The sequence below is a fragment of the Caenorhabditis remanei genome, chromosome I, assembly GCF_010183535.1.
Source record: "Caenorhabditis remanei strain PX506 chromosome I, whole genome shotgun sequence".
Taxonomy (NCBI): Eukaryota; Metazoa; Nematoda; class Chromadorea; order Rhabditida; family Rhabditidae; genus Caenorhabditis; species Caenorhabditis remanei.
This window is the reverse complement of record NC_071328.1, coordinates 7,564,426-7,590,883: the sequence shown is the minus strand read 5'-3', so window position 1 is coordinate 7,590,883 and position 26,458 is coordinate 7,564,426. Positions and strand designations below refer to the sequence as shown.

The window sequence follows — 26,458 nt, the reverse complement described above, 5'->3', positions numbered from 1 at the left end:
ATCTGGATGTTGAATAATCAGTGAGTGCTTCTTGAATGGAGCCACAATGTTTTCAGTCAAATGCTTCAATGTGCACTTGCTCTTGTTCTTGAAGTCTCCACCAAATGGTAACAATTGCCCAAAATCTGCGACAAGAACAACACTTTTTCCACCGAATGGGGCGTCAGTTGACATGATTCTCTTCAATTTTTCGGAGAGACTTTTCATCAATTGTTCCGTTATTTGATTGGCATTGTCGATCAAGATAATATCGATTTCTTCAATATATTCGTCCGGAAGTGCCAAAAACTTCAGAATTGGTTTCGATTGTCGTGGGAATGGGCAGGAAGAGATGACTTGCACTTTCAATTCCATGTCTGAAAATTATATTAGTTATGGTAAAATATGTCTATCTGGTTCTAGTTTCACCGTAAGTTCCATTTCATGTTTTGCAAATTTCTCAAAGTCAAGTTCTCAAAACTTCGGGTGATCTAACTGATGGATTTTTTCAATATCAAGTGTAATATGATTCTCGTGTAACTCTATGAACTGAAAATATTCCAAAAAAAAAACTAACTTTTGAGTAGAGCCCACATGGCACTCAGCAGATAAGTCTTTCCTGAGCTGGCATTCCCTTCAATAAAGTGCAGTTTTTGCTCTTTCCAGTTGTTACAAATGTCCAATGCAACTGGCTGTTGACATGGATTCAGTGGGGGAACTTCTTCCATTGGCTGAGGTTCTTGAACGACGTTCGGAAAATCTGAAAAATCAGAGAAATTTTGAAAGCCCTGATACCGTATACATATAAACGAAAAGTTACTTCGCATTGTGTGTAAGGTTACTGTAGCCCAAAACAAACTTTCTGTCATCATTATCGATGAGTATACTTTCGAATTCTTTTACTCATGCCTGATTTCAAATTGAAAAAAAATGTTATGGGTACTGTAATTGGTTCAATCTTCATCTAGACAAACATGACACTTTTTCTTTGTTTGATTGAGAAATGTTCCAACGAAAAAAAACTGGGAGGAGCAAAAAACTATCAACTACTATGGAACGTCAAAAATCTATATAAACTATTTGAGAAATCTGACGAGCAGAATATATGTGTCTTATGTTTCTTATAGATTATACCCTTTTTCCTTTTTCCTAGATCAAGTTCCCTCTAAAACTAACCTTCGAAGCTGTTCTGTGACATTCGTTCAGCTAAAACAGCTGCAATTGCTTCTTGCTCTTTACAATGGGGGCAATGTTCACATGGCATGATTGAAGAAATTAAGAATGAGTTGGAAATCTGAAAATCAAGATAGTAATAGATTAGAATGACATGATATGAGAAATGAGGGAGAATAATGTTGCGATCGATTTGAAAAGAATAAGAAAACAAATTTAACAATACTCGAAACGAAGTGAAATATAACATTGGTTTGAATTTAGTGATTGAAGGGCAGGAACAGATAAATAGAATAGGTTTAACAAGGTTTGGAACTAAGGAAGATTGAAATGATTTGAAGTTTGTTTAGCTCTATTAGTTTATAAGAAGTCATAGAATTAATGATCTAATAATAGATCTAATTGTCATAGTATTGTCTTCGGAAACCACGACGCTAAACGAAAACGAATGAAAAAAGAAGAGGAAATGTTAGCCAAGAAGCTGCGAAGAAGGCAAATAATGTATCACACCAATAAGAGGACACCAAGAACATTGATAAGACTCCGCCCACTTTTGTAACCATCACAACGAGTTTGAAACTGATTGTGACAGGAGAGAGATATAACTGAGCAATACGAAAGATCTAAGTATTAACTAAGCGCTGCAAAAGAAAACAATTTCGAGGATTTTTCGAGAAAGGAAAAGAAGGAAAAGAACAATAGAATTATGATAGAATTATAAAAGATCTTGCTGAGAAAAAACTCATAAAAACTCACCAAGTGACTTAATTTACTTTCTCCTAACTCTCTTCATTGCATTAACGTGGTTCTAATCTCCTGAACAGTGTACAGGGAAATATAATAAATAAATAAAAGTTCACAAATTTATGTTGTGTTGAGATTCTCATAAACTATCTTCCGAACACGCATAGTGACTCGTAAATAGCTAACATTATTCTCTACTGCTTCTGAATACAACCAATTACATTCAGTGTAGTTGCAAACTTGAAAATGGACACAAAAAATACATTTTAATTGAAAAATCGGGATTTTTCTTATGAAAAGACCCTATTCCAATTTCCTATCAAATTAAAGTATAACTTCAAATTTCAATTCAAATTTTGATTCATATGAAATTTTGAAATCGAAACAAATATTGGCGGCTTACTGAAAAAGAAGCGACATGAGAGACGCAGAAAGAACGAGAAATATGAGTAAGAGAATGTGGAGAAGAAGAAGGAAAAAGAGAAGAATGAGACAGACAGATGAGGTACTCTTTTGGAGGAAAGTTTGAAAAGTGGGGACGATGGAAAAGAAAACAAAAATCAATTAGGTAGATAGAGTTGTCTGTTTTTCAACAAAAATCCATTAGATGATTCATATATTTGAAGTTAGGGTTCGGTATACTGTAAATGAAAACAAACCCAACAATTTTTGCAAAAAAAATTACTAGGAAGCCACACCAAAAACAGTCGTTTAATTATTATAGATTCTTTGTAGTACAATTTAGTTCATGTTTGAGTCACTCAATGCTCATCCAAGAATCTTCGAATCATCTGTTGCATACATATCGTTTTTCGATGTGCAAGTGTAACAGACGTGACCTCACGAAAAAGGTTGATGACGCAATATAAACAACAGACACCAGATTTATGATGAATACGCATTACATAAGTACAGTTATAACAGGTGCCATGTAGTAATAGATTTATCATTCAGCGGATTTATTTGAGGCAGTTTTCTTTTTTAGGGACCAATCAGTGTTGTATGGAATCATGACTTTTCTATCAAAACAATGGAGATCGAGTGATTTATATAACAACAAATGTATAATTAAAGGGGCCAAAAAGCCTTAATTCATTTATACTCCCTTGTCAAATCATATTGATTAGAGCATGAATCGTTGCCAGTTTCTGAAAATATTTCATATTTTTTATTATTGAATGAAACATTTCATACGGAAAGTAACCAATACAATTTTGGAAAGCCTTTTATGAACTTCTGATTTGAAAATGCCAGGCGAATACAAGACTCATTGACATACAGTGTCGACCATAATTAAATTCCGTTTTGACTTTTTAAGTTAAGATGGTAAACTTTAACGAATCATCACGGTAGTAGGACCTTCTCAGAAAATTGTTCTGCAAGTATAATCTACCAGTAGACTACAGCTGTGTACAGAGTTTTCTTAAAGAGTTGTGGCTGATGGTCGTTGCAGATACCCATTAATAATATAATTTCCCACTGTTTTCCAGGACAAGATCGTACTAAAAACTTATCAACTACATAATGTTTATAGAAAATGTGACTGACCCTAGAAATGCTTAGAACTAAATATAATTGTACTCATAAATGTCTTGATGCTTTTTACTGAAAAGAAGGCATAATGGCCTATCTGTAGAGTCTGTTTTCGGATATCCATGCGAATATTTGCTGATTTTTTAAATTCACACCGAACACTAGATGTTTATTTTCAGAATTTAAGTATCTGAAACATGCTACCATGCACTTCAAGTTTCCAATAAGTTAAATTTTTTTCCTCAGTAAGCTGCCGTGACCCACTTTTGATCTATACTCATTTTGAGCCGCCCGTGTTCTTCGTCATCATCTCAACTCAAAAACAACAAAAACACACAGACAGACATGTCTCGTATCCTGATGCCACGGATTTCTCCTTGCTTCTTTTATTCTTTCTCAGTGAAAGTGTGTAATAGAAACCGACAACAGATATTATATTATCTTTCCAGTGATTTGACTGAGAGAAGGAGACATCTTGTAGACAGACACACCGATGGATTGCCACGATTTTCAGCGTTCGGAGAAAAATAGTTCAAGTGTTGAAAGAAATTTTCAAATGATCGCATGAAAAAGTTCGACGTTTTGATTTCTTTCAAACGGCAATCCTTCTTTGTGTGCATTTTCAATTTTTCAATATGAACATCATGCTTTCCTACACGTTATTTCAAAGTGAACCTATGCAAAATCAATACCACGGTATCTGGACTTTCTGAGTTCCTCGCATCGTCTGCTCGTTTTATTATTATAAGTAACAGAAAATCTGAAACGTTGAAACTGAATTTAGAAAACAGTGACGCTGGGTTCTTTAGTTTTCGATTCTCACGTAACAAAAGCATTTTCAGATATACTCCATTGTACGTCCAATATGTCTTTACGGCAGGTTTTCAGTCATCAGACATATCTTCGGCGTGTTTTCGTGAGAAACAATTCATACCAAACAATTCTGACCTAGAAAAGTTTAATATAAAATCCAAAGAACAGTTGTCATCATTTCATCTCTTCTCAATATCGGACCATCCCGGAAACAAAATTGTGACCCTTGATTTTTGTGTGAGTGTCTCTTATTACAATCAAAAACTTCTCTTGGTCCCCCTGTTGAGATGAAACGAATCCAGTGTCAAACATACAACTTTTCCCCTTCTTTCCCTTCTTTCCCTCTTTTTCTCGAGTCCCCGGGATCCCACATGCCTTCAAAATCTTCAGAAGCCTCGGCAGCTTTGGCGGGCTCACGGAGCCTCCCGAGAAGAAATAGTGAGAAGATTGGAGAGAGTTTCAGACATTGAGAAGGCAGTTGTTACTTTGGCAATATCTTGCTGTTTGTCTGTGTTTCTCTGATATGAGCACTATTTCGTGGGGGTGCCGTTACAGCAGGAGCTCCCGGCAAGAAAGATATCGGCAAATTGTTTTCGAGTAGAGAGAGAGAGAGAGAGAATCAGAAGAAGATGAGAAGAGAGAAAATGAAGAAAATGTTTGAAAGAAGAAGAAGAAGAAGAATCAAGAATAACGGAAAGAAGACTATCCAGTTACATCATACACAAACTATCATGAGAATGATTTATGAGCATTTTGAGTTTAGGTATCAACGTAATAGATGGGACACGTGGTATTGGAAGGATCTAATAATTATTCTGAAATTGGTTTGACAAATTCGAAACTCATTAGAAGTTTACAGATCAGTCTGAATACTTTCCAGACTATCTTAAATTCTTGTTCATGTCCGTGGTTTCCGACATATATGTCAATTACTTCACACAAACAAACCACATCGAAAACTTCTTTCACTTACTCAATACATCTTCATCGTAAACTTATGTTACACAAAAAAACATACACACGACTAGAAGTCTTCTTCGTGTTTTCTGGTGCAATCGGAAGGATAAATATCCGAGAGAAGAAGACGAATGGAAATTCCTGACCTGCCAACTGACTCGCTCAGTTTTCTTGCGAAGATGGATCACGGATTTTCAGATCTTGCAGACGGGAAAGCTGGAAGTAAAAGACAGTTGTCTCAGTTTAACAAAATGCGGAGAGATTGAACTGAAAATGAAAATGAGATGGAGTTTGGCAGAAGTTTGGGCATGCATACAGATGATTTCAATGCGAGCTAGATAAAAATGTTTCTATTAATACAACCAAATTTAGGTTTTTCCGAAAAACTGAAAAAGAGAATCCTTCGTGCTTGCATTATCTTATCTTTCCAAAACTCTCAATTTCAACACTGAAACTGAAAGTCTATACTCATCCGGAAACCAACATTATTTCCTGAATTCCTTTGAGTAGATAGCAATTCATGAAAATAAAATCTGAAAAACTGGGTTCGGATGTCTTTTTGGTTTTCGAGAGCACAGTTAGCTATAAAGCCACGCGTCGAAGGTACGCCAGACTAAACTCGAAACTCTTCAAAACAACGAACGCGTCCATGGCGCCCCAGTCTCTGTTTCACATCCGTCACTTGCACTTTCTCCTAAACACCTTTTCATGATTTGACCTGCTACCGTAATCTGTGTGCTCCCTCTCCAACACACACAAATTCTCCTTTTTTTTTCTTGACTTTTTCTCCAGATTTCTCGGATTTCTCTGGAGCTCTCCACAGAGCGTAGGCGTCTCTCATTTATCCCTCGTATTCCCGGGAAGCAGGAAAAAGAAGAATCAGGAGAATCTTGGCTGCCTTCCGCACAGCTTTACACCTCGTTTCTCCCCTCCGAAGCGAAAAGTGGGCGTGGCTTGTGGGTGCCAAGGGAAGGAAGAAGAAGCCTCGACTCATCACTCGCATCGTCAACCTCGACTAAGGGAGCACCGAATAGTTGAGTTCTCGATTGAAACTACTCGAAGCGAGAATCAATAATGGAGCACGAGAAGGATCCAGGATGGCAATATCTTCGCCGCTCGAGAGAGCAAATGCTGGAGGTTTGTGAACTTTTTCCCCCTTTTTGGAATTCTTTTTGAACTTTTTGAGAATCGCTAAAACTTCTTGAACTGTTTTGTTTCTAACGGAATTCATTCTTTTTTTATATCATAACTTCTTGATTCTAAACTGATTCGATATGATTCTCAATTAAGATATCTGTAATCATGCCTAACAATCTTGAATACATCAAACTAATAAATACTGTTCCTCCACAAGTCTGATTCAGATTTAGTTTCTCACTGCTATCTTCTCTTCTTTTGTTCATTCTTTTATGAATTTGGATACTGGATTTGATTTATTTGAAAGTTTTAAAACATGTTTGACTTGAACATCATTGCTCCTAATGATAAAAGAATTCTTGCTAACACTAATTTTGCATAGATATCCTATAGATTCATGCAGTCTTAGATAATTCATAGATAATTTGGCTTTTGTAGTTTCATGGTGCATCAATCCCTACTGGACTTCCCATTTGTTTTCCTACTCCTCATTCATTCTATACCTTTTCAGGACCAATCCAAGCCATATGACTCCAAGAAAAACTGCTGGATCCCAGATCCAGAAGAGGGATACCTCGCTGGAGAAATCACCGCCACCAAGGGAGACACCGTCACCATCGTCACCGCTCGTGGAAATGAGGTGAGTGTCGATGAATCTGAAAGTTGTAGCAAGTTCTCATTTGTTTATTTTGCAGGTCAACCTCAAGAAGGAGTTGGTTCAAGAGATGAATCCACCAAAGTTCGAGAAGACCGAGGACATGTCCAACTTGACTTTCCTCAACGACGCCTCCGTCTTGCATAACTTGCGTTCCCGTTACGCTGCTATGCTCATCTACGTGAGTTTCGGGAAAGGGATACTGTAGTTTTCTCGTGATCATAGTAGCTTTCACCGTACTTTTGATTAACCCAGAATTTTGATCTATCGTAATCATTGATTCTACCGTAATCTAGTCAAAAACTTTCTTATTTTGGCCTTGACATTATATAGATCTCAGAACTAGAACATTCGTGTATCTATCGTATCCCATCGGAAACTTCTTCTCTTTTCTTCCTCTCCCGTCCTTCTCCCGGCTTCTTCTCATCAATTGAGTGGGAGTCTCTGTGTCTCTCCTCTCCTCACTCTCTCTCTCTTTCTCTTGGATCTTCCCGAGTATCCCTACATTACACTGTAAGGATGCTGCTTTCCAATGGCAGCGAGAGAGAAGGAGCATCTATTTTTCTTGGAAAAAAAGAATGAGATGATGAAGAAGAAGAAAAAGCGGAGGGAAGAAGAAAATCTGTGTTGAGGGAAGAAGTGATTTTGGTTGGGTCCAAAGATCCCATGAACAAATAAACAACATAGAAACAAAGCATTGGAAAGAGTATACAGATTAGGGGTCTGAATAGAAAATTTGAAACAGGAAAATGAGATTCTGGTTTCTGAATTCCGAATAGTCTCAAAATTGATGAAATCTATCTGAACATGAGAACTTGATTGTGAAGAACCAAACACTGGAAAAGGAAACTTTAAATTCAATTCCATCTCATTTCAGACCTACTCCGGACTTTTCTGTGTCGTCATCAACCCATACAAACGTCTTCCAATCTACACTGACTCTGTTGCCCGTATGTTCATGGGAAAGAGAAAGACCGAAATGCCACCACATTTGTTCGCTGTCTCTGATGAGGCCTACCGTAACATGCTCCAGGATCATGAGAATCAATCTATGCTCATTACCGGAGAATCCGGAGCTGGAAAAACTGAGAACACCAAGAAGGTTATTGCCTACTTCGCCTCCGTCGGAGCTTCCCAACAGGAAGGAAACGCCGCTGCTGATCCAACCAAGAAGAAGGTCACCCTTGAGGACCAAATCGTCCAGACCAATCCAGTACTTGAAGCCTTCGGAAACGCCAAGACTGTCCGTAACAACAACTCATCCCGTTTCGGAAAGTTCATCCGTATCCACTTCTCCAAACACGGACGCCTCGCTTCTTGCGATATCGAGCATTGTGAGTTTTCCCCCTCTTCCCTTTAGAACTTTTAGAAAAGTTATGCATTTTTAGTGCCGAAACGTGTCTTGATTTTAATTTTTCTTATGTTTCAGACTTGCTCGAGAAATCTCGTGTCATCCGTCAAGCCCCAGGAGAGCGTTGCTACCATATCTTCTACCAAATCTACTCTGACTTCCGTCCAGAGCTCAAGAAGGAACTTCTTCTTGATCTTCCAATCAAGGACTACTGGTTCGTTGCCCAAGCTGAGTTGATCATTGACGGAATCAATGACGTCGAAGAGTTCCAACTTACTGACGAGGCTTTCGACATCCTCAACTTCTCTGCCACCGAGAAGCAAGATTGCTACCGTCTCATGTCTGCTCTTATGCACATGGGTAACATGAAGTTCAAGCAACGTCCACGTGAAGAGCAAGCCGAGCCAGATGGTACCGATGAGGCTGAGAAGGCTTCCAACATGTACGGAATCGGATCTGAAGACTTCCTCAAGGCTTTGACCAAGCCACGTGTCAAGGTCGGAACCGAATGGGTATCCAAGGGACAGAACTGCGAACAAGTCACCTGGGCCGTCGGAGCCATGGCCAAGGGTCTCTACTCTCGTGTCTTCAACTGGCTTGTTAAGAAGTGTAACTTGACTCTGGATCAAAAGGGAATTGATCGTGACTACTTCATCGGAGTACTCGATATTGCCGGATTCGAAATCTTCGACTTCAACTCCTTCGAACAGTTGTGGATTAACTTCGTAAACGAGAAGCTCCAACAATTCTTCAACCATCACATGTTCGTCCTCGAGCAGGAAGAATACGCTCGTGAAGGAATCCAATGGACCTTCATTGATTTCGGTCTTGACTTGCAAGCTTGTATCGAGCTTATTGAGAAGGTAATAATTAGTCATAGTAATGAAAACATATTGTATTTATTATCTTTCAGCCACTCGGTATCATCTCCATGCTCGATGAAGAGTGTATCGTACCAAAGGCTACTGACTTGACTCTTGCCTCCAAGCTTGTCGACCAACATCTTGGAAAGCATCCAAACTTCGAGAAGCCAAAGCCACCAAAGGGAAAGCAAGGAGAAGCTCACTTCGCCATGCGGCACTACGCCGGAACTGTCCGTTACAACTGCATGAACTGGCTTGAGAAGAACAAGGATCCACTCAACGACACCGTTGTCTCTGCCATGAAGGCTTCCAAGCTCAACGACCTTCTTGTCGAGATCTGGCAAGACTACACCACTCAAGAAGAGGCTGCCGCTAAGGCCAAGGAAGGAGGTGGCGGTGGAAAGAAGAAGGGAAAGTCTGGATCTTTCATGACTGTCTCTATGCTCTACAGAGAGTCCCTCAACAACTTGATGACTATGCTCAACAAGACTCACCCACATTTCATCCGTTGCATCATTCCAAACGAGAAGAAACAATGCGGAATGATCGACGCCGCTTTGGTTCTCAACCAGCTTACTTGCAACGGAGTGTTGGAAGGAATCAGAATTTGCAGAAAGGGATTCCCCAACAGAACCCTCCATCCAGACTTCGTCCAGCGTTACGCTATCCTTGCCGCCAAGGAGGCCAAGTCCGATGACGACAAGAAGAAGTGTGCTGAGGCCATCATGTCCAAACTCGTCAACGACGGATCCCTCAACGAGGAAATGTTCCGTATCGGTCTCACCAAGGTCTTCTTCAAGGCCGGAGTTCTTGCTCATCTCGAAGACATCCGTGACGAGAAACTTTCCACCATCCTCACTGGATTCCAATCCCAGATCAGATGGCACTTGGGACTCAAGGAACGCAAGCGTCGTATGGAGCAACGTGCCGGACTTCTCATCGTCCAACGCAACGTCCGCTCCTGGTGCACACTCCGTACCTGGGAATGGTTCAAGCTTTACGGAAAGGTCAAGCCAATGCTCAAGGCCGGAAAGGAAGCCGAGGAGCTCGAGAAAATCAACGACAAGGTTAAGGCTCTTGAGGAGTCCTTGGCCAAGGAAGAGAAACTCCGCAAGGAATTGGAGGAGTCCTCTGCCAAGCTCGTCGAGGAGAAGACTTCCCTCTTCACCAACTTGGAATCCGCCAAGACCCAACTCTCCGATGCCGAAGAGAGACTTGCAAAGCTTGAGTCTCAACAAAAAGACGCCTCCAAGCAGCTCGCCGAGCTCAACGACCAACTCGCCGATAACGAAGACCGTACCGCTGATGTTCAGCGCGCCAAGAAGAAGGTTGAGGCCGAGGTCGAGGCTTTGAAGAAGCAGATCCAAGATTTGGAGATGTCTCTCCGCAAGGCTGAGTCCGAGAAGCAATCCAAGGACCACCAGATCAGATCTCTCCAAGACGAAATGCAACAACAAGATGAGGCTATTGCCAAGCTCAACAAGGAGAAGAAGCACCAAGAGGAGATCAACCGCAAGCTCATGGAGGACCTCCAATCCGAAGAGGACAAGGGTAACCACCAGAACAAGATCAAGGCCAAGCTTGAGCAAACTCTTGATGACCTCGAGGATTCCCTTGAGCGTGAGAAGAGAGCTCGTGCTGATCTCGACAAGCAGAAGAGAAAGGTCGAGGGAGAGCTCAAGATTGCTCAGGAGAACATCGACGAATCTGGACGTCAACGTCACGATTTGGAGAACAACTTGAAGAAGAAGGAGTCTGAGTTGCACTCAGTTTCCTCAAGACTTGAGGACGAACAAGCTCTCGTCTCAAAGCTTCAACGCCAGATCAAGGATGGACAATCCCGTATCTCCGAGCTCGAAGAGGAACTCGAGAACGAGCGTCAATCACGCTCCAAGGCTGACCGCGCCAAGTCCGATCTCCAACGCGAGTTGGAAGAGCTCGGTGAAAAACTCGACGAGCAAGGAGGAGCCACCGCCGCCCAGGTTGAGGTCAACAAGAAGCGTGAGGCTGAACTCGCCAAGCTCCGCAGAGATTTGGAAGAGGCCAACATGAACCACGAGAACCAACTCGCTGGACTCCGCAAGAAGCACACTGACGCCGTCGCTGAACTCACCGACCAACTTGACCAACTCAACAAGGCCAAGGCTAAGGTTGAGAAGGACAAGGCTCAAGCCGTCCATGACGCTGAGGATCTCGCTGCTCAACTCGACCAAGAAACATCTGCCAAGCTCAACAACGAGAAGCTCGCCAAGCAATTCGAGCTCCAGCTCACCGAGCTTCAATCTAAGGCTGATGAGCAATCTCGTCAACTCCAAGACTTCACTTCTCTCAAGGGACGTCTTCACACCGAGAACGGAGACCTCGTTCGTCAACTCGAGGATGCCGAATCTCAAGTCAGCCAGCTCACCAGACTGAAGTCTCAACTCACCTCTCAACTCGAGGAGGCTCGCCGTACCGCCGATGAGGAGGCACGCGAACGTCAAACCGTTGCTGCTCAAGCCAAGAACTACCAACACGAAGCTGAGCAACTTCAAGAGTCTCTCGAAGAGGAGATCGAAGGAAAGAACGAGATCCTCAGACAACTCTCCAAGGCCAATGCCGATATCCAACAATGGAAGGCTCGCTTCGAGGGAGAAGGACTCCTTAAGGCTGATGAACTCGAGGATGCCAAGAGACGTCAAGCCCAAAAGATCAACGAGCTCCAAGAGGCTCTTGATGCCGCCAACTCCAAGATCGCTTCCCTTGAGAAGACCAAATCCAGACTTGTTGGAGATTTGGATGACGCTCAAGTTGATGTCGAGAGAGCCAACGGAGTCGCCTCCACTCTTGAGAAGAAGCAAAAGGGCTTCGACAAGATCATCGACGAATGGAGAAAGAAGACCGACGACTTGGCCGCTGAACTCGATGGAGCTCAACGTGATCTCCGCAACACCTCCACCGACCTCTTCAAGGCCAAGAACGCCCAAGAGGAACTCGCTGAGGTTGTTGAGGGACTCCGTCGTGAGAACAAGAGCTTGAGCCAAGAAATCAAGGATCTCACCGACCAACTCGGAGAAGGAGGACGCTCGGTTCACGAGATGCAGAAGATCATCCGCCGTTTGGAAATCGAGAAGGAGGAACTCCAACACGCTTTGGACGAGGCTGAGGCCGCCCTTGAAGCTGAAGAGAGCAAGGTTCTCCGCGCTCAAGTCGAGGTTTCCCAGATCCGTTCCGAGATCGAGAAGAGAATTCAAGAGAAGGAGGAAGAGTTCGAGAACACCAGAAAGAACCATGCCCGTGCCTTGGAATCAATGCAAGCTTCCCTCGAGACCGAAGCCAAAGGAAAGGCCGAACTTCTCCGCGTCAAAAAGAAGCTCGAGGCTGACATCAACGAGCTCGAGATTGCTTTGGACCACGCCAACAAGGCCAACGCTGATGCCCAGAAGAACTTGAAGAGATACCAAGAGCAAATCCGCGAGTTGCAATTGCAAGTCGAGGAGGAGCAACGCAATGGAGCCGACACCCGTGAACAATTCTTCAACGCCGAGAAGCGCGCCACTCTTCTGCAATCCGAGAAGGAGGAACTTTTGGTTGCCAACGAAGCCGCCGAGAGAGCCCGCAAACAAGCCGAATATGAAGCCGCCGATGCCCGTGACCAAGCCAACGAAGCCAACGCCCAAGTCAGCAGCTTGACCTCTGCCAAGAGAAAGCTCGAGGGAGAAATCCAAGCCATCCACGTAAGTTCACCTAATCAATACGAGTCTTATAATATTTGTATTTCAGGCCGACCTCGACGAGACCCTCAACGAGTACAAGGCCGCTGAGGAGCGCTCCAAGAAGGCCGTCGCTGATGCCACCAGACTCGCCGAGGAACTCCGTCAAGAACAAGAACACTCTCAACACGTCGACCGTCTTCGCAAGGGACTTGAGCAACAACTCAAGGAGATCCAAGTCCGTCTTGATGAAGCCGAAGCCGCCGCTCTTAAGGGAGGAAAGAAGGTAAATACATCAACAGAAACATAATCTGATATTTCAATCTCCTTATTTCTAGGTCATCGCCAAGCTCGAGCAACGTGTCCGTGAACTCGAATCCGAATTGGACGGAGAACAACGCCGCTTCCAAGATGCTAACAAGAACCTCGGACGTGCCGACAGACGTGTTCGCGAACTCCAATTCCAGGTTGATGAGGACAAGAAGAACTTCGAACGTCTCCAAGATCTCATTGACAAACTCCAACAGAAGTTGAAGACCCAGAAGAAGCAAGTCGAAGAAGCTGTAAGTGTTCTATTATTTTCTATTCGAACGACTCTTATCAGTTCCCTCAAGTCAGTAAACTAAATTATCGCATTTTTTCAGGAGGAACTCGCCAACTTGAACCTCCAGAAGTACAAGCAACTCACTCACCAACTCGAGGATGCCGAAGAACGTGCCGACCAAGCCGAGAACTCCCTCTCCAAGATGCGTTCGAAATCTCGTGCCTCCGCTTCAGTTGCTCCAGGACTCCAGAGCTCCGCATCGGCCGCCGTCATCAGATCACCATCCCGTGCCCGTGCTTCTGACTTCTGAATGATCTAAAAGAAGTGGTGTCCCCTCAACTATCTACATGCTCTTTCTCCCTGTGCTCCCTTTTTGTTATTTTTTCCCCTAAAAAAACTTCTCTTAAATTGTTTTATAGTCTCTACTTTTTGCAATGGAATTGTGTAGATTTCTTAAAAATAGAATTTGTAATAAAAATTATCCAAAATGTGCTCCCTCCCCAATCCCCATTAATAATAATTCTATGATTAAAAATCTACGCAATATTCTGTGTACACTTCTTATGTTTTTTGCTTTCATTTCTTTTTGATAAAACCAAATTCTCTGAAAAACTCATTTTGAAAGCGTCACAGGCACCGAAAACACAACAATCAAATATGATAAGCAGGGCATCTTGACTCTTATTTTCATAAGAACAACGACATCTGAATCCAGAAGAAGTAAGAAATTTGACTTATTGCTTCTGAAGAAATTTCTACCAGCCTGCTAGTAGAAAGCTGCCAGAAATCCCCTTCCTGACAACCTGAACTCTGACTTCTTCTTCTTTTTCTGTCTGATAGCCCACCTTTTCTCCTTATTCTTCCAATTACCAATAGATTCCCATCCCTACGTCCTTGTTGACCTGTTATCCAATAAAACCGAAACATTTCTCGAGACACAAAATATTTCCTTCTCTTTCTCCCTCTCGTTAATCAATCATTTTCTTCTTTTTACCAATCTTCTGATAATTAGTGTGAACGTTGTTTTTTCTTTATGAAAAAAGTTTGTTCGTATTCCAAGATCATGGTGCGAGGAAGTGCGGTAAACACTTTTTCGTTGGAACCGTCTGCATCTTTTTCTGTATCTGAAAACCTCTTATCAAATTCTCCGGAACCAGCTTCGGATTCTCTAACAAGAATCTCTTACGTTTACAGACAAGAAGTTAGAAATCTAACGGCAACAACTGAAAAATTGAAAATGATTTTTTCAAATATTCTTCGATATTAAAATCCGACGTGACTCAAAAATCTGACCTTCCGATAACGATCTGCCCTAGACACGTGGAATCGATGCATAAAAGGAAGAGAAATCACCAATTGAAGTCAGTCTGCTCTGTTCTCTCATCCGAGGAACCCTGCTGTCTCAATCGAAGTTGCTCAATGCCCAATGGTCCCAAGTTGCCCAACTGCCTTTCGATGACTGGCTCCTTGCCTGGCTCTTTATGGGGCTACTCACCCCCGGAATAAACGTTTTTTCCCTCGATTCATTTGCCGGAAAAAACGGCGAAAAACGGAAAAAACAGTTTTCATTTGCAGGAAAAAACGGCGAAAAGCGGAAAAAAGCCTAAAAAGTCCGGGCCGGCCTAAGAGCCTAAAAGCCTAGAAGCCTAAAAAGTCCGGGCCGGCCTAAGAGCCTAAAAGCCTAGAAGCCTAAAAAGTCCGGGCCGGCCTAAGAGCCTAAAAGCCTAGAAGCCTAAAATGTCCGGGCCGGCCTAAGAGCCTAAAAGCCTAGAAGCCTAAAAAGTCCGGGCCGGCCTAAAAGCCTAAAAGCCTAGAAGCCTAAAAAGTCCGGGCCGGCCTAAAAGCGGAAAAAAGCCTAGAAGCCTAAAAAGTCCGGCCTAAAAGCCTAAAAGCCTAGAAGCCTAAAAAGTCCGGGCCGGCCTAAAAGCCTAGAAGCCAAAAAAGTCCGGCCAAAAAGAATAAAAGCCTAGAAGCCTAAAAAGTCCGGCCTAAAAGCCTAAAAGCCTAGAAGCCTAAAATGTTCCGGCCTAAAAGCCTAAAAGCCTAGAAGCCTAAAAAGTCCGGCCAAAAAGCCAAAAAGCCTAGAAGCCTAAAAAGTCCGGCCTAAAAGCCTAAAAGCCTAGAAGCCTAAAAAGTCCGGCCAAAAAGCCAAAAAGCCTAGAAGCCTAAAAAGTCCGGCCAAAAAGCCTAAAAGCCTAGAAGCCTAAAAAGTCCGGCCAAAAAGCCAAAAAGCCTAAAAGCCTAAAAAGTCCGGCCTGAAAGCCTAAAAAGTCCGGCCTGAAAGCCTAAAACGTCCGGCCTGAAAGCCTAAAAAGTCCGGCCTGAAAGCCTAAAAAGTCCGGCCTAGAAGCCTAAAAAGTCCGGCCTGAATGCCTAAAAAGTCCGGCCAAAAAGCCTAAAAAGTCCGGCCTAGAAGCCTAAAAAGTCCGGCCTAAAAGCCTAAAAAGTCCGGCCTAAAAGCCTAAAAGCCTAGAAGCCTAAAAAGTCCGGTCTAAAAGCCTAAAAGCCTAGAAGCCTAAAAAGTCCGGCCTAAAAGCCTAAAAGCCTAGAAGCCTAAAAAGTCCGGCCTAAAAGCCTAAAAGCCTAGAAGCCTAAAAAGTCCGGCCTAAAAGCCTAAAATGTTCCGGCCTAAAAGCCTAAAAGCCTAGAAGCCTAAAAAGTCCGGCCTAAAAGCCTAAAATGTTCCGGCCTAAAAGCCTAAAAGCCTAAAAGCCTAAAATGTTCCGGCCTAAAAGCCTAAAAGCCTAAAAGCCTAAAATGTTCCGGCCTAAAAGCCTAAAAGCCTAAAAGCCTAAAATGTTCCGGCCTAAAAGCCTAAAAGCCTAGAAGCCTAAAATGTTCCGGCCTAAAAGCCTAAAAGCCTAGAAGCCTAAAATGTTCCGGCCTAAAAGCCTAAAAGCTTAGAAGCCTAAAATGTTCCGGCCTAAAAGCCTAAAAGCCTAGAAGCCTAAAATGTTCCGGCCTAAAAGCCTAAAAGCCTAGAAGCCTAAAATGTTCCGGCCTAAAAGCCTAAAAGCCTAGAAGCCTAAAATGTTCCGGCCTAAAAGCCTAAAAGCCTAGAAGCCTAAAAAGTCCGGCCTAAAAGCCTAAAAGCCTAGAAGCCTAAAAAGTCCGGCTTAAAAGCCTAAAAGCCAAAAAGCCTAGAAGCCTAAAAAGTCCGGCCAAAAAGCCTAAAAGCCTAGAAGCCTAAAAAGTCCGGCCAAAAAGCCAAAAAGCCTAAAAGCCTAAAAAGTCCGGCCAAAAAGCCAAAAAGCCTAAAAGCCTAAAATGTTCCGGCCTAAAAGCCTAAAATGTTCCGGCCTAAAAGCCTAAAATGTTCCGGCCTAAAAGCCTAAAATGTTCCGGCCTAAAAGCCTAAAATGTTCCGGCCTAAAAGCCTAAAATGATCCGGCCTAAAAGCCTAAAATCTTCGGGCCGGCCAAAAAGCTTAGTTCGGGCCGGCCTAAAAGCCTAAAATGTTCGGGCCGGCCAAAAAGCTTAGTTCGGGCCGGCCAAAAAGCCTAAAATGTTCGGGCCGGCCAAAAAGCTTAGTTCGGGCCGGCCGTTCGGGCTGGCCTAAAAGCCCAAATAGTTCGGCTCCGGGCGGGCCTAAAAAGTCCGGGCTGGCCTAAAAGCCCAAATAGTTCGGCTCCGGGCGGGCCTAAAAGCCTACATAGTCTGGGCCTAAATAGTAGGTTAAGTCGGCCCGGCCCGTCGCAAGTATGCGTCCAACCAGAAATTTTCCAGATTCGAACCTTTCATTCCTCCTCTAAATTCCAAATTGAGACATCATTTTCTTTATAAATCAATGCTTTCCGTCCCGTTTCCCAATTCTAAATTCGGACCCTCTCCTCCTCTTCTCTTTTTCCATAATCTACCATTGTCCATCATCTTCATCTTCATAAGAACAACGACATCTGAATCTATTTGAGATTTTCAGAGAACAATGATTAGCTGAGACAGGCCCAAAGTGACTATTTTCCAAAGAAAACTATTCCAGGAGCGCTTACTTCTCGGTAATCAAATAAATACATTCCCGTCAGTCTGAAGACCAAGCCGTATATGAAAAGTAGATCAAAAGACTAGTGAACACTGACTCGAATTGACAATTAAAGTGCTGCAATCAAGTGTTCAACGACAGAATTAATCAAGTTCGCACCAGGTGTATCACGGCCCTTACGTCACAGTCCAAACTGTTTTTTCTTATCAGTAATTTTCAATTTTTAACGACCGTTTTTCTTGCACTGCCTGTCTTCTCGTGTTGTTGCTTATCTATAAATATTTCTCAACATTTCAGTTTTTTAACCCCCAATTCTGTTACTTCCGAATATCTACATGAAATATTTTCCACTTATTTTTGGGGTATTTTTTGTCTCTTTTATTCTATGTAATGATTATGAGGACGGTCTCTTCCTGGCTCGAATAACTGGTTTCGATGACTTTGATGCTCGAATAATAGGCCGTCGTTATGGCTTCGAAGCTTTGAGAAAAGTAAGAAATGAGCTTTATTGAGAAAAAAGTAACCCAAGAGAGTTTCAGCTTCAATCGTATGACGACGTCTACATCGGAAGACGTCTTCAAAGAAGAAAAAGGAGTATTGAAGACGAGATTCTATCGGATATGCTGTTCAACCATCAACTGACATTCATATCAAAACTGTACAGATTCAGCAGATACAAGAGAACTCCTGTAACGATGAAAGGCACTCCAATTCATTTGGTGAGTGGAAAAAGATTGACTATATTCACATCTAAAATTAAGACAAGTGTACTGAGATATTAGATACATTCGATGCTTTCCATGCTTGGTTATGAGATCCAGATGTTGAGATTGGAATTGGTTTTCGCCGACAGATTAGCTTTCGATATATATTTTCGAAGAAATCTAAAAGTTCGAAATGATACGGCTAATTGGTTTTTTGATGATAATTCTCGCCTACCTCTGACAGCTTTCCGATAACTTTTGATGATAAAAAAGTTGGGAAGAGGATCGAGAGCAGGGTACAAACAAATGAACAGTGATAGGAATTGTCCAAAGAAATCATTGGATTTGTTCAAAGCGGCGACTCCGTAAACTATTGAAGCAGGTACATGCATTAGGCATATTGGAATGAGAGTTTGGAACACAAGAGCGTAGAATAATTGAGATTGGAGGTTATTCGATGAATTGGATTGAGAGGAGACTAGACGACGAGTTTGTTGGTAACATTTGAATCCGAAATAGAAGATGAGAAAGAAGGAAATTCCCTAGATATGATTGAGTTGTATTGTTTGTCAGATGAGTTTTTCTGAACTTACAATAAAGAAACTTTGAATTCCAATGCCTACAACTGACGGCCAATGCACTTGTTCATTTCCTAGTTTGTCTTTATAATAGAACAGAATTCCCACATAAGCAATCTGATCGAGAGTCAAGTTCATCTGAGTTGCAAACTTCTCACTGAAATTGTTTTCTTTTGTCTATCTGTGTATCTGTTTGTCCACGCTACCTCAACATCCTATCTGCTTCTGGAAACGGTTGCATTGTATCCCATGCGAAAACTCCCCAAACTATTCCAAATAGAATAGAAAATAGAATCATGACACAAATAGTCCGTCCGTCGTATTTTCTGAGAAACTTCTTACGGCTCAGAACCATGTATCTGTAGATAAAATGAGTCGCGAAAAGAGACATTGACATTCCGAACATGTCACAGAACAATACTGAAATCACAATGAGTTGGGGAATGCTTTCTTGAAAACTAACCATTCAAAACTTGTAGAATTGGCTTTGGAAACCAGGTCTTGTCAACTCTCGTCACTAGAAAATTCATGCAATCCGTTGTGAAAATGACCTTAAAACTAAATGTTTCATAAATAAATAGAAATATTTCTACACTCACCGGAACAGTTAGCCCATGTAAAACCGCGAAAGCGAGTTCAAAAACTGATATGTACACCATGAGATATTTATAATTTCCCAACTTTGAAACTGACTTTTTCAGGATTAAAAGTATTAGAGAAACGTTGCCAACGAGTGCAAATATCACAGCAATTCTCTCGATAGTTGAATGAAATTGAAACATTTTTCTACAATAAAACGGCTCGAAAAAATATAAAAGCCGAGAATACTTCGTCTCAGAATCAGCTTCAAAGTGGGCGTAGATTAAAAGCGCATGTTCTTGTTATTTTGTGGTTTTAAAAGTGACATTTAGTGAGTAATTTGAGAATTCACGAGGTGGGACAATTGATAATTATAGTGATGAAGAGGAAAGTGAGGTGTCTACACGTGGAGCAATTAAAGTGATATACGGTTTGTTTTGTTAGACAGATCAAGTCAGAAGTCCAAGTACTTTCGAAATTTTGTCTGTCTGTCTTTGAGAACAAATCTCCAGATGTCCATCTGGAGAACCGCAGACTACCAAATGATTCTCAAAATGCAACTAGGCAAAATTGATATTAACACTGAAGACTTCTTCACGACCAACACATTCACTAAAACACGCAGTAACAACACATTCCACTGGAAAGCAGGAAAAACTAAAACTAGGCGCAACTTCTTTGTTCACTGCACACTTAGCCGCGTTGCCTGACCGGCCGCCCATCTCACCTAACTGATCTCACTACGATAGCTCTTTTTTTTGCACTATGCTTGACATTTAACATCTCGTTTAACCCTCACTGATGCTTATATTTTCTTGATATTTCAGTTTTCTTTTCTTACTTTCACGATACTTGCGATCGTATTCAATAAATAAATAAATAAATGGGGAAACATATATATATATATATTTTTTTCAGTGGAATCTCCTTCCATCGATGAGAATTCGAGAAGCTTGGGAAGCTGGATTCAATGCAAGCCGGGTTACTGTAGCAGTCGTTGACGATGGAGTTGATGTGGCTCACGTGGACTTACGAACCGCCTTCTCACCAGATGTCTCTTTCGATTTCGTGAAATTCGGAAGTCTTCCAATCCCTGCTGTTTCAAAGGATACACAGTGAGTGGATATCCGGATGAACAGATATACAGACATACTTACAGACACGGCACTCAATGTGCTGGTCTCGTTGCAATGGAAGGGAACCAATGTGGTCTTGGAGTAGGTCACGGAGCAACACTCGGAGCAATCAGACTTCTCGGACAAGACACATTGAATGATGCTCTGGAAGGAGATGCGTTGGCATTTCAGAAGAACTTGGTGAGTTTCTATTTTGAGTATTTTTTCTCATTTTCATATTCAGATCGACATTTACTCCGTTAGTTGGGGTCCAAAAGATGATGGATTGACTGCTGAAAAACCAGCAACATTTACCCAAGAAGCCATTCGAAACGGAGCAATTCATGGAAGGAAAGGACTGGGAAATATATTTGTTTGGGCGAGTGGAAATGGAGGAATAAACGGGGATAATTGTGCGTTGGACGGCTATGTCAGCAATGAGTATACGGTAAGTTTCAATTCTCAGTGATGGAAAAGGAATGAGTTCTCATTACGATCAAAATGAATCTATCTGTATTTTCGTATTTCTATAGTTCTGTTTTTCATTTCAGATCAGCTTCGGAGTTGTTGACTCCACTGGTGCTCCAGCCTCTTATGCCGAAGGATGTTCATCTGTTTTGGCAGCAGTTTCAGGAGGAGATTCTATGATTGTGAGTATCAAATTGCCCAAAAGAAAAACTTATTTTGAATTCAGCAAACAACTGGATTGGAATCCAAATGCTCCGTGATATCTGGATCATCAGCATCTGCTGCAATCGCCTCTGGAGTAATTGCCCTCGCTCTTGAAGCCAAGTGAGTCTGTCTGTGTGTGCACGCATCCATATGTCCAATGATATTTTCAGTCCAACTCTCTCTCAACGTGACATCCAACACCTCATTGTTCATACCGCTAATCCCTCCGCAATTCGTGACATCACATTTTCTGAAAATGCTGCCGGTCTGAAATTCCATCCAAGCGTAGGATTCGGACTTCTAGATGCCCAAAAACTTGTGGAAAGAGCAGCGACGTGGCAGAATGTTGGAGAACAAAAAGTATGCCGAAAAACCAAATTGTTGTCAGGAGACATTGATGTCACTGATTGTATTGACGTCACCAGAACGGAGAGAGTGATTCTCACCGGTTCAGTTATTCATCCACATCGAGGACAAGTCAGAATGCACATCGAGTCTCCACATGGCACAGTATCCGAACTTCTACCACTTCGTTCAAAAGATGAATCTTCTGATTTGTTGGAATGGGACTTCGTGTCTGTTCACTTTTTTGGCGAATCACCAAAAGGAGTTTGGAAGTTAAAAGTCATAAGTGAAGAAGATTTGAGAGACCCAGAATCTTTCCGAGTGAAACTCACAGAATTCAAGATAACAGGAACATGAGGTGACTTCATTTATAGTTAAACAGTCTTTTTGGGAAAACGGGGGCGGGACTAAATTACTGGGAAATGATAATAAAATAAGTTATGTCGGTGAGAAGAAGGGGGGCGGGAGCTTGCTGTTAGAGATAATAAAAAATAGCTGCTATGTATATTCACATATGAAAAATTAGGGTGCGGAGCAATAAATAAGAAATTTTACACAGAAAAAGAAAGAAAGTTAGACGTCTCATTCCAATGAGATCTTCGCCAATTCGTATTCAGTGGATCCGATATCTGAACTGACAGTAGTCCGTTGTTTCTCAACTGGAACAGTGAATGTGAGGTGAGCGGCGTGGAATTGTTCCTCGTTTTTCTGTCGGAAGTCTAGCAACACTGGTGAGGAATGAGTCGGAATGACGATGCATTGATGACCTGAAACCATAGAGATTTAGAAGAAAGTGTCGGAAGTGGTATCATCGAGATACGAGAAAAGGATTATCGGAAAACTCACCACTCTCACACCACATTTGTTTTCCAGTAAGCACTCCTTGAAGTTGTTCTCCAGAAATATCCTTAGATGCCAGAATCACATTTCTGGATCTAATTTTTGAGATGAATTCTTGAAGACCATCAGAAGTTGCAGTAGTTTCCAATTTCTCGTTTCTTGGAGCAGTGACCAAATCGAAATAGTACGGACGTGTGAACTTGACAGGTTTTGGAGCCATAGCAGTACCAGGAGCAGCTGGCATGTGAAGAGTCTCCGGAGTGTGGGTGGTGGCAGGAGCTGCTGGATGAGACGCATCCAACTTGTCAGATTCCTGAGCACATGCATTCAGAATATCATCAAGAGCTGGATCAGTCTTCTCATATTCCACTGGAGCTCCATTCTCAATCACACTGGATCTTGATTGCATCAAATCATGCTTGGGAATCTCCTTGTGAACTCCATTGGCTGGTGGTGATGACACGTGTCCATTCGGTTCCTGATCGGTAGATCCATTGGATGATACAATGCTGCTTGCGAGTGCACTTGTGAATGGCAATGTGGCATCTTCAATCATTTGATTACTCAATTTTCGAACATATTCATCAGTTTTCTCATCGAGACCCAATTGTTGAAGTTCCGCCGAGAGTTGAGTGACGTCACCAATGGCCTTAGCAAGCTCTGCTCCAGCTTCTGTTGACTTGTCAGTATCCATTGAAATTTCGACCAATTTGGACAGCTCCTCACTGCAATCAGCAAGGGTTCCGTCTTCACGTGGAGCTTGTGGAATAAGAGGCTCCTGAAAACACCGAAAATATTTTTGAGGCAGGCATTTTGTAGGCAGCAGAGCGACCAGCGAAATTTCTAAATTTATGAAAGCCGAGATAAAAAACCGAGGATTGTAAAAATTAATTATAAAAATTTCAGATCTTCTCTCTGCCGCCTCCAACTCCAGTCAACCAAAGTGCTCTATGAATCGGAATATATGAATTAATAGAAAAAAAGTTTGATGATAATAAAAATATGTTGCGATAGGAAAGTGTTTGGGTTCACATGCACACATCCATACGTATTCCGAGTTATTCAGTACAAATCGGTTAGAACGTGCAACTTCTAGGAATTCCAATATTTTAGTTCAAAAATAGAACGATGGTAGATGGAATCTCTAGAAGTCACACTTTCACACCAGAAGTCATGCTGTACCTCGAATCCAGGTGCCACATTAATCGAATCGTCTTCCAACTGAATGAGTCCATCATTTGGTCCCAATGGTGTTGGTGGAATGAATGGAATCGCTGCTGCAATATCCGGAAGATTTGGATCCGGAGTAGCAATTATGACGTGATCAGATGGAACATCTGGAGCGGATGGCTCCGGATGAGATGGTGTCAGTGGATCGAAATCAGCAAGAACATCATCTAGTTTCGGATATGCTCCTGGATGCACGTCTTCAGGTGTTGGCTCCGGTTTCTTGAAAGCATCAATTGGTTCTGGAACCTTATCTTCAACGTCATCAGGTTTTGGAATCTCTGCAGCTTCTTTCGGTTGCTCGGGAACCGACGGCGTTGGCTCAGGCTTCTTGAAAGAATCCACTGGCTGGGGAATCTCATCTTCCACGTCAGCAAGATTAGCGACATCATCGATTTCTTTGGGTGGCTGAAAAGTGATACATCACCATACGAACACGTGACCCAACAACATATAAGGATTCTCTAGTGAAAAAGGACAATTTTCGGGCACTAAGCGACAAGGACTACATATAAATTCTAATATTTTCAGCGAAATCTGTGATTTTTCACAAATATTGGTGTTTGTGAGCACAACCTTTTTAATCACATGAATCTTCTGAAACAGTCTAATCATTACCTCTACTGCCGCAACAGGTTCATCCTTTGGCTCTTCTTTTGGCTCATCCTTCTTTGGTTCGGCCTCAACAAAGTCATCATCACGTGGATCTCTTGGTGGCTCTGGTGTTGGTGGAATCACAACAATATCCATTGGATTCAATCCAGAGTGATGATCATCATCTAGTAGAGAATCATCGAGAACGATAGTTGTGTTTGCGGCTGTCTGAAATCGGAACACACCACTGCTAAGCCAAAATAAAGTAATAAAAGCACTTAACGAACTAATCAGAAAAAAGCTTGAAATGCATATATACGTTCAAACTCCGCACACTTCAGGAAAGAACTCCCGTTTTGAATTTTTTGCAACTTTCACTATACATAATTTTTGAAACTGTATATTCAATTGATTATAATAACTCATAATACATGAAAACTTCTAGAATACGTTAAAGTTTCAAAACGGATGTTCCCTGAAAGTTAGCGGAGTTTGGTTCTTTAAAAACTGGCTAAAAGCTTACTTCTGATGGTTCAGGAACACGAGCAGTTATGGCAGCTGCTGGAATCGTTGCAGCTGGAGCTGGTGACTCCTTAGCTGGAGCTGCAGTCTCTGTCTTCTTTGATGGTGCCGCTCCTTGTACTTTCCCAACAGTCTTTTTCTGTGCTGCTGGTTCTAGGGCTCCTCGTCCTGGTGCGGAGGGCTTTACTGGAGCTTTAGCTGGAGCAGAGGCTTTTGTGGCCGCTGGAGTTTTGTGAGATGGAGCTGCTCTGGCGGCTGGTTTTGATGGAGCTGGAGCTTTGGCTGGAGCTCCTGTTCTTGAACTCGCTCCTGGAGCCGCAGGTTTAGCTGAAACCGGACGGGCAGCACCAGAGATCGGAGCTGGAGCACGAGAAGTCAATGCTCTAGGAGCAGAAGAAGCTGGTCGCGCAGCAGCAGAAGGACCTGATGTTGTCGGTCTTGTGGTGGCTGATTTAGTGGCTGCTGGCTTGGCTCCTGCAGCAGGTTTTGATGGGGCAAGAGCTCTTGGAATCGATGGAGGTGGGATTGAAGCCAACGCGTCTTTAGATTTGACAGTTGCGGCATTCAAGAATGGAAGAGCCTTTGCAGCTTTTTCAAGGGATTGTTGAATCCGGGCGAGTGATGCGGTTCCTGAAGAATTAAAGAATGAAACAATTATTTGTATGACATTGTTATACTTTTTGTGTTTAATGTTCATACTCACCAGAAATGAGGACTCTTACAACCGGCTTATCTCCTTCGGCTGGTCTCCACAACATCACTCCAATAGTTCCATGTTCTGAAGCAGCTTTCTCCACTTCTGTCTCATTTCCAGATGCCAATGCCTTCGTGATTGCTTCCGCATCTTTGGCATCTCCAGCCAAAATGTATAACGAGAGAATCCCTTTCGATAATGATTGATACAGAATATGGGCGGGGTATTTTGGATCGAAAGTAGGTGTTGTGTTGGAGATTAACTTTGAATTAGCCTCTTGAATTGCCTTCACAACTTCTGCACTGCTTCCCGGCTTGGCACTTTTGAGCGGCTTTGTGTTGGTGAGAATTGGGAGAGTCTTGTCCTGAAATTTATAAGTTTATTGAGGAGGAACATATTTTCTGGTGTATGTATTATTTTTCAAGTGGGCTTAGATAAAACATACAAAATCTCAATGTATCAATTACCTTCTCCAACAAAGCAGCCGTTGTTCCAAGATTTCCAAGTGTTGGCGCCGACAGAATGACTGCTGTAACCTCACGAACACAGGTAATGAATCCTGGTGATTTCTCGGAAAGTCCTCCGTCAAGAACATATACACCGTCCAAATCGAAAAGTGCCGCCGTGTTTTCACCACCCAATACGTAGACGGACGCCTTCGAGGACATGATGTATTCCTCCGGCATTCTCTGAAAACGAATGAGATGAAGATGACGAAGTTGATGGACTATGGAGAAAATAGATTGAAACCAGTAAGGAGAAAAAGACGGAGAAAAAGTTAATCTAAAAATAAAATAAGAGAGTTTTGAAAAAGAAGAGGCAACCTAAGTAGGATTTCGGCGCAAATATCGGACAAGACTTATTTCGAAATATGCGGATTTTGAGAGAATTCTCATTAGGAAACACATATTGAACTTGTACTGATGAAAGATTTTATTCCCGCAAAAGTTCAAATTTCAAGAGACACTAAAGTGTATAAGAATTTCTATTTAGCTGAACAAGAATGGCAGTAAATAAGAAAAAAGATTCTGAAGGGGTATGAATCTAAAAACTACAAGGATCACTCAAATTCTTGAATTTCAGATTTGTATAGAAGATAAAAGTGATTATACGCGTTCGTGCTCAATTTGAGAAATTCAGAAATATGAAAACTTCCATAACTTGAGAA

The 26,458-nt window shown here is 42.1% G+C and overlaps 7 protein-coding genes across 7 annotated transcripts; 2 read left to right on the top strand and 5 right to left on the bottom strand.

The window, feature by feature from the left end:
• Window positions 1–6,214: 6,214 nt before the first annotated feature.
• On the bottom strand, window positions 6,215–6,430 carry GCK72_001457 (uncharacterized protein; the record flags this gene model as incomplete). Its single annotated transcript, XM_053722977.1, has 1 exon — window positions 6,215–6,430. One exon carries the CDS (start codon window positions 6,428–6,430, stop codon window positions 6,215–6,217), a length of 216 nt encoding a protein of 71 aa, XP_053591622.1.
• Window positions 6,274–13,751, top strand: GCK72_001454 (uncharacterized protein; the record flags this gene model as incomplete). The annotated part of the gene is made up of 9 exons (XM_053722974.1): window positions 6,274–6,336; window positions 6,848–6,976; window positions 7,032–7,172; window positions 7,869–8,325; window positions 8,421–9,205; window positions 9,256–12,921; window positions 12,968–13,183; window positions 13,236–13,460; window positions 13,542–13,751. 9 exons carry the CDS (start codon window positions 6,274–6,276, stop codon window positions 13,749–13,751), a joined length of 5,892 nt encoding a protein of 1,963 aa, XP_053591619.1.
• GCK72_001456 (uncharacterized protein) lies at window positions 9,217–12,477 on the bottom strand (the record flags this gene model as incomplete). The annotated part of the gene is made up of 2 exons (XM_053722976.1): window positions 9,217–10,960; window positions 11,093–12,477. The coding sequence occupies 2 exons, from the start codon at window positions 12,475–12,477 to the stop codon at window positions 9,217–9,219; spliced, it is 3,129 nt and encodes a 1,042-aa protein (XP_053591621.1).
• On the bottom strand, window positions 12,493–13,714 carry GCK72_001455 (uncharacterized protein; the record flags this gene model as incomplete). The annotated part of the gene is made up of 3 exons (XM_053722975.1): window positions 12,493–12,880; window positions 13,192–13,458; window positions 13,590–13,714. The coding sequence occupies 3 exons, from the start codon at window positions 13,712–13,714 to the stop codon at window positions 12,493–12,495; spliced, it is 780 nt and encodes a 259-aa protein (XP_053591620.1).
• A 4,004-nt stretch (window positions 13,752–17,755) lies between the features above and the next one.
• On the top strand, window positions 17,756–21,770 carry GCK72_001452 (uncharacterized protein; the record flags this gene model as incomplete). Its single annotated transcript, XM_053722972.1, has 8 exons — window positions 17,756–17,911; window positions 17,960–18,139; window positions 20,200–20,396; window positions 20,441–20,597; window positions 20,641–20,844; window positions 20,948–21,046; window positions 21,091–21,188; window positions 21,239–21,770. 8 exons carry the CDS (start codon window positions 17,756–17,758, stop codon window positions 21,768–21,770), a joined length of 1,623 nt encoding a protein of 540 aa, XP_053591617.1.
• Window positions 18,177–19,232, bottom strand: GCK72_001453 (uncharacterized protein; the record flags this gene model as incomplete). Its single annotated transcript, XM_053722973.1, has 5 exons — window positions 18,177–18,304; window positions 18,360–18,666; window positions 18,718–18,859; window positions 18,909–19,122; window positions 19,166–19,232. 5 exons carry the CDS (start codon window positions 19,230–19,232, stop codon window positions 18,177–18,179), a joined length of 858 nt encoding a protein of 285 aa, XP_053591618.1.
• A 225-nt stretch (window positions 21,771–21,995) lies between the features above and the next one.
• Window positions 21,996–25,976, bottom strand: GCK72_001451 (uncharacterized protein; the record flags this gene model as incomplete). The annotated part of the gene is made up of 7 exons (XM_003105117.2): window positions 21,996–22,180; window positions 22,260–23,031; window positions 23,436–23,888; window positions 24,099–24,302; window positions 24,598–25,226; window positions 25,300–25,654; window positions 25,758–25,976. The coding sequence occupies 7 exons, from the start codon at window positions 25,974–25,976 to the stop codon at window positions 21,996–21,998; spliced, it is 2,817 nt and encodes a 938-aa protein (XP_003105165.2).
• Between the last annotated feature and the right edge of the window lie 482 nt (window positions 25,977–26,458).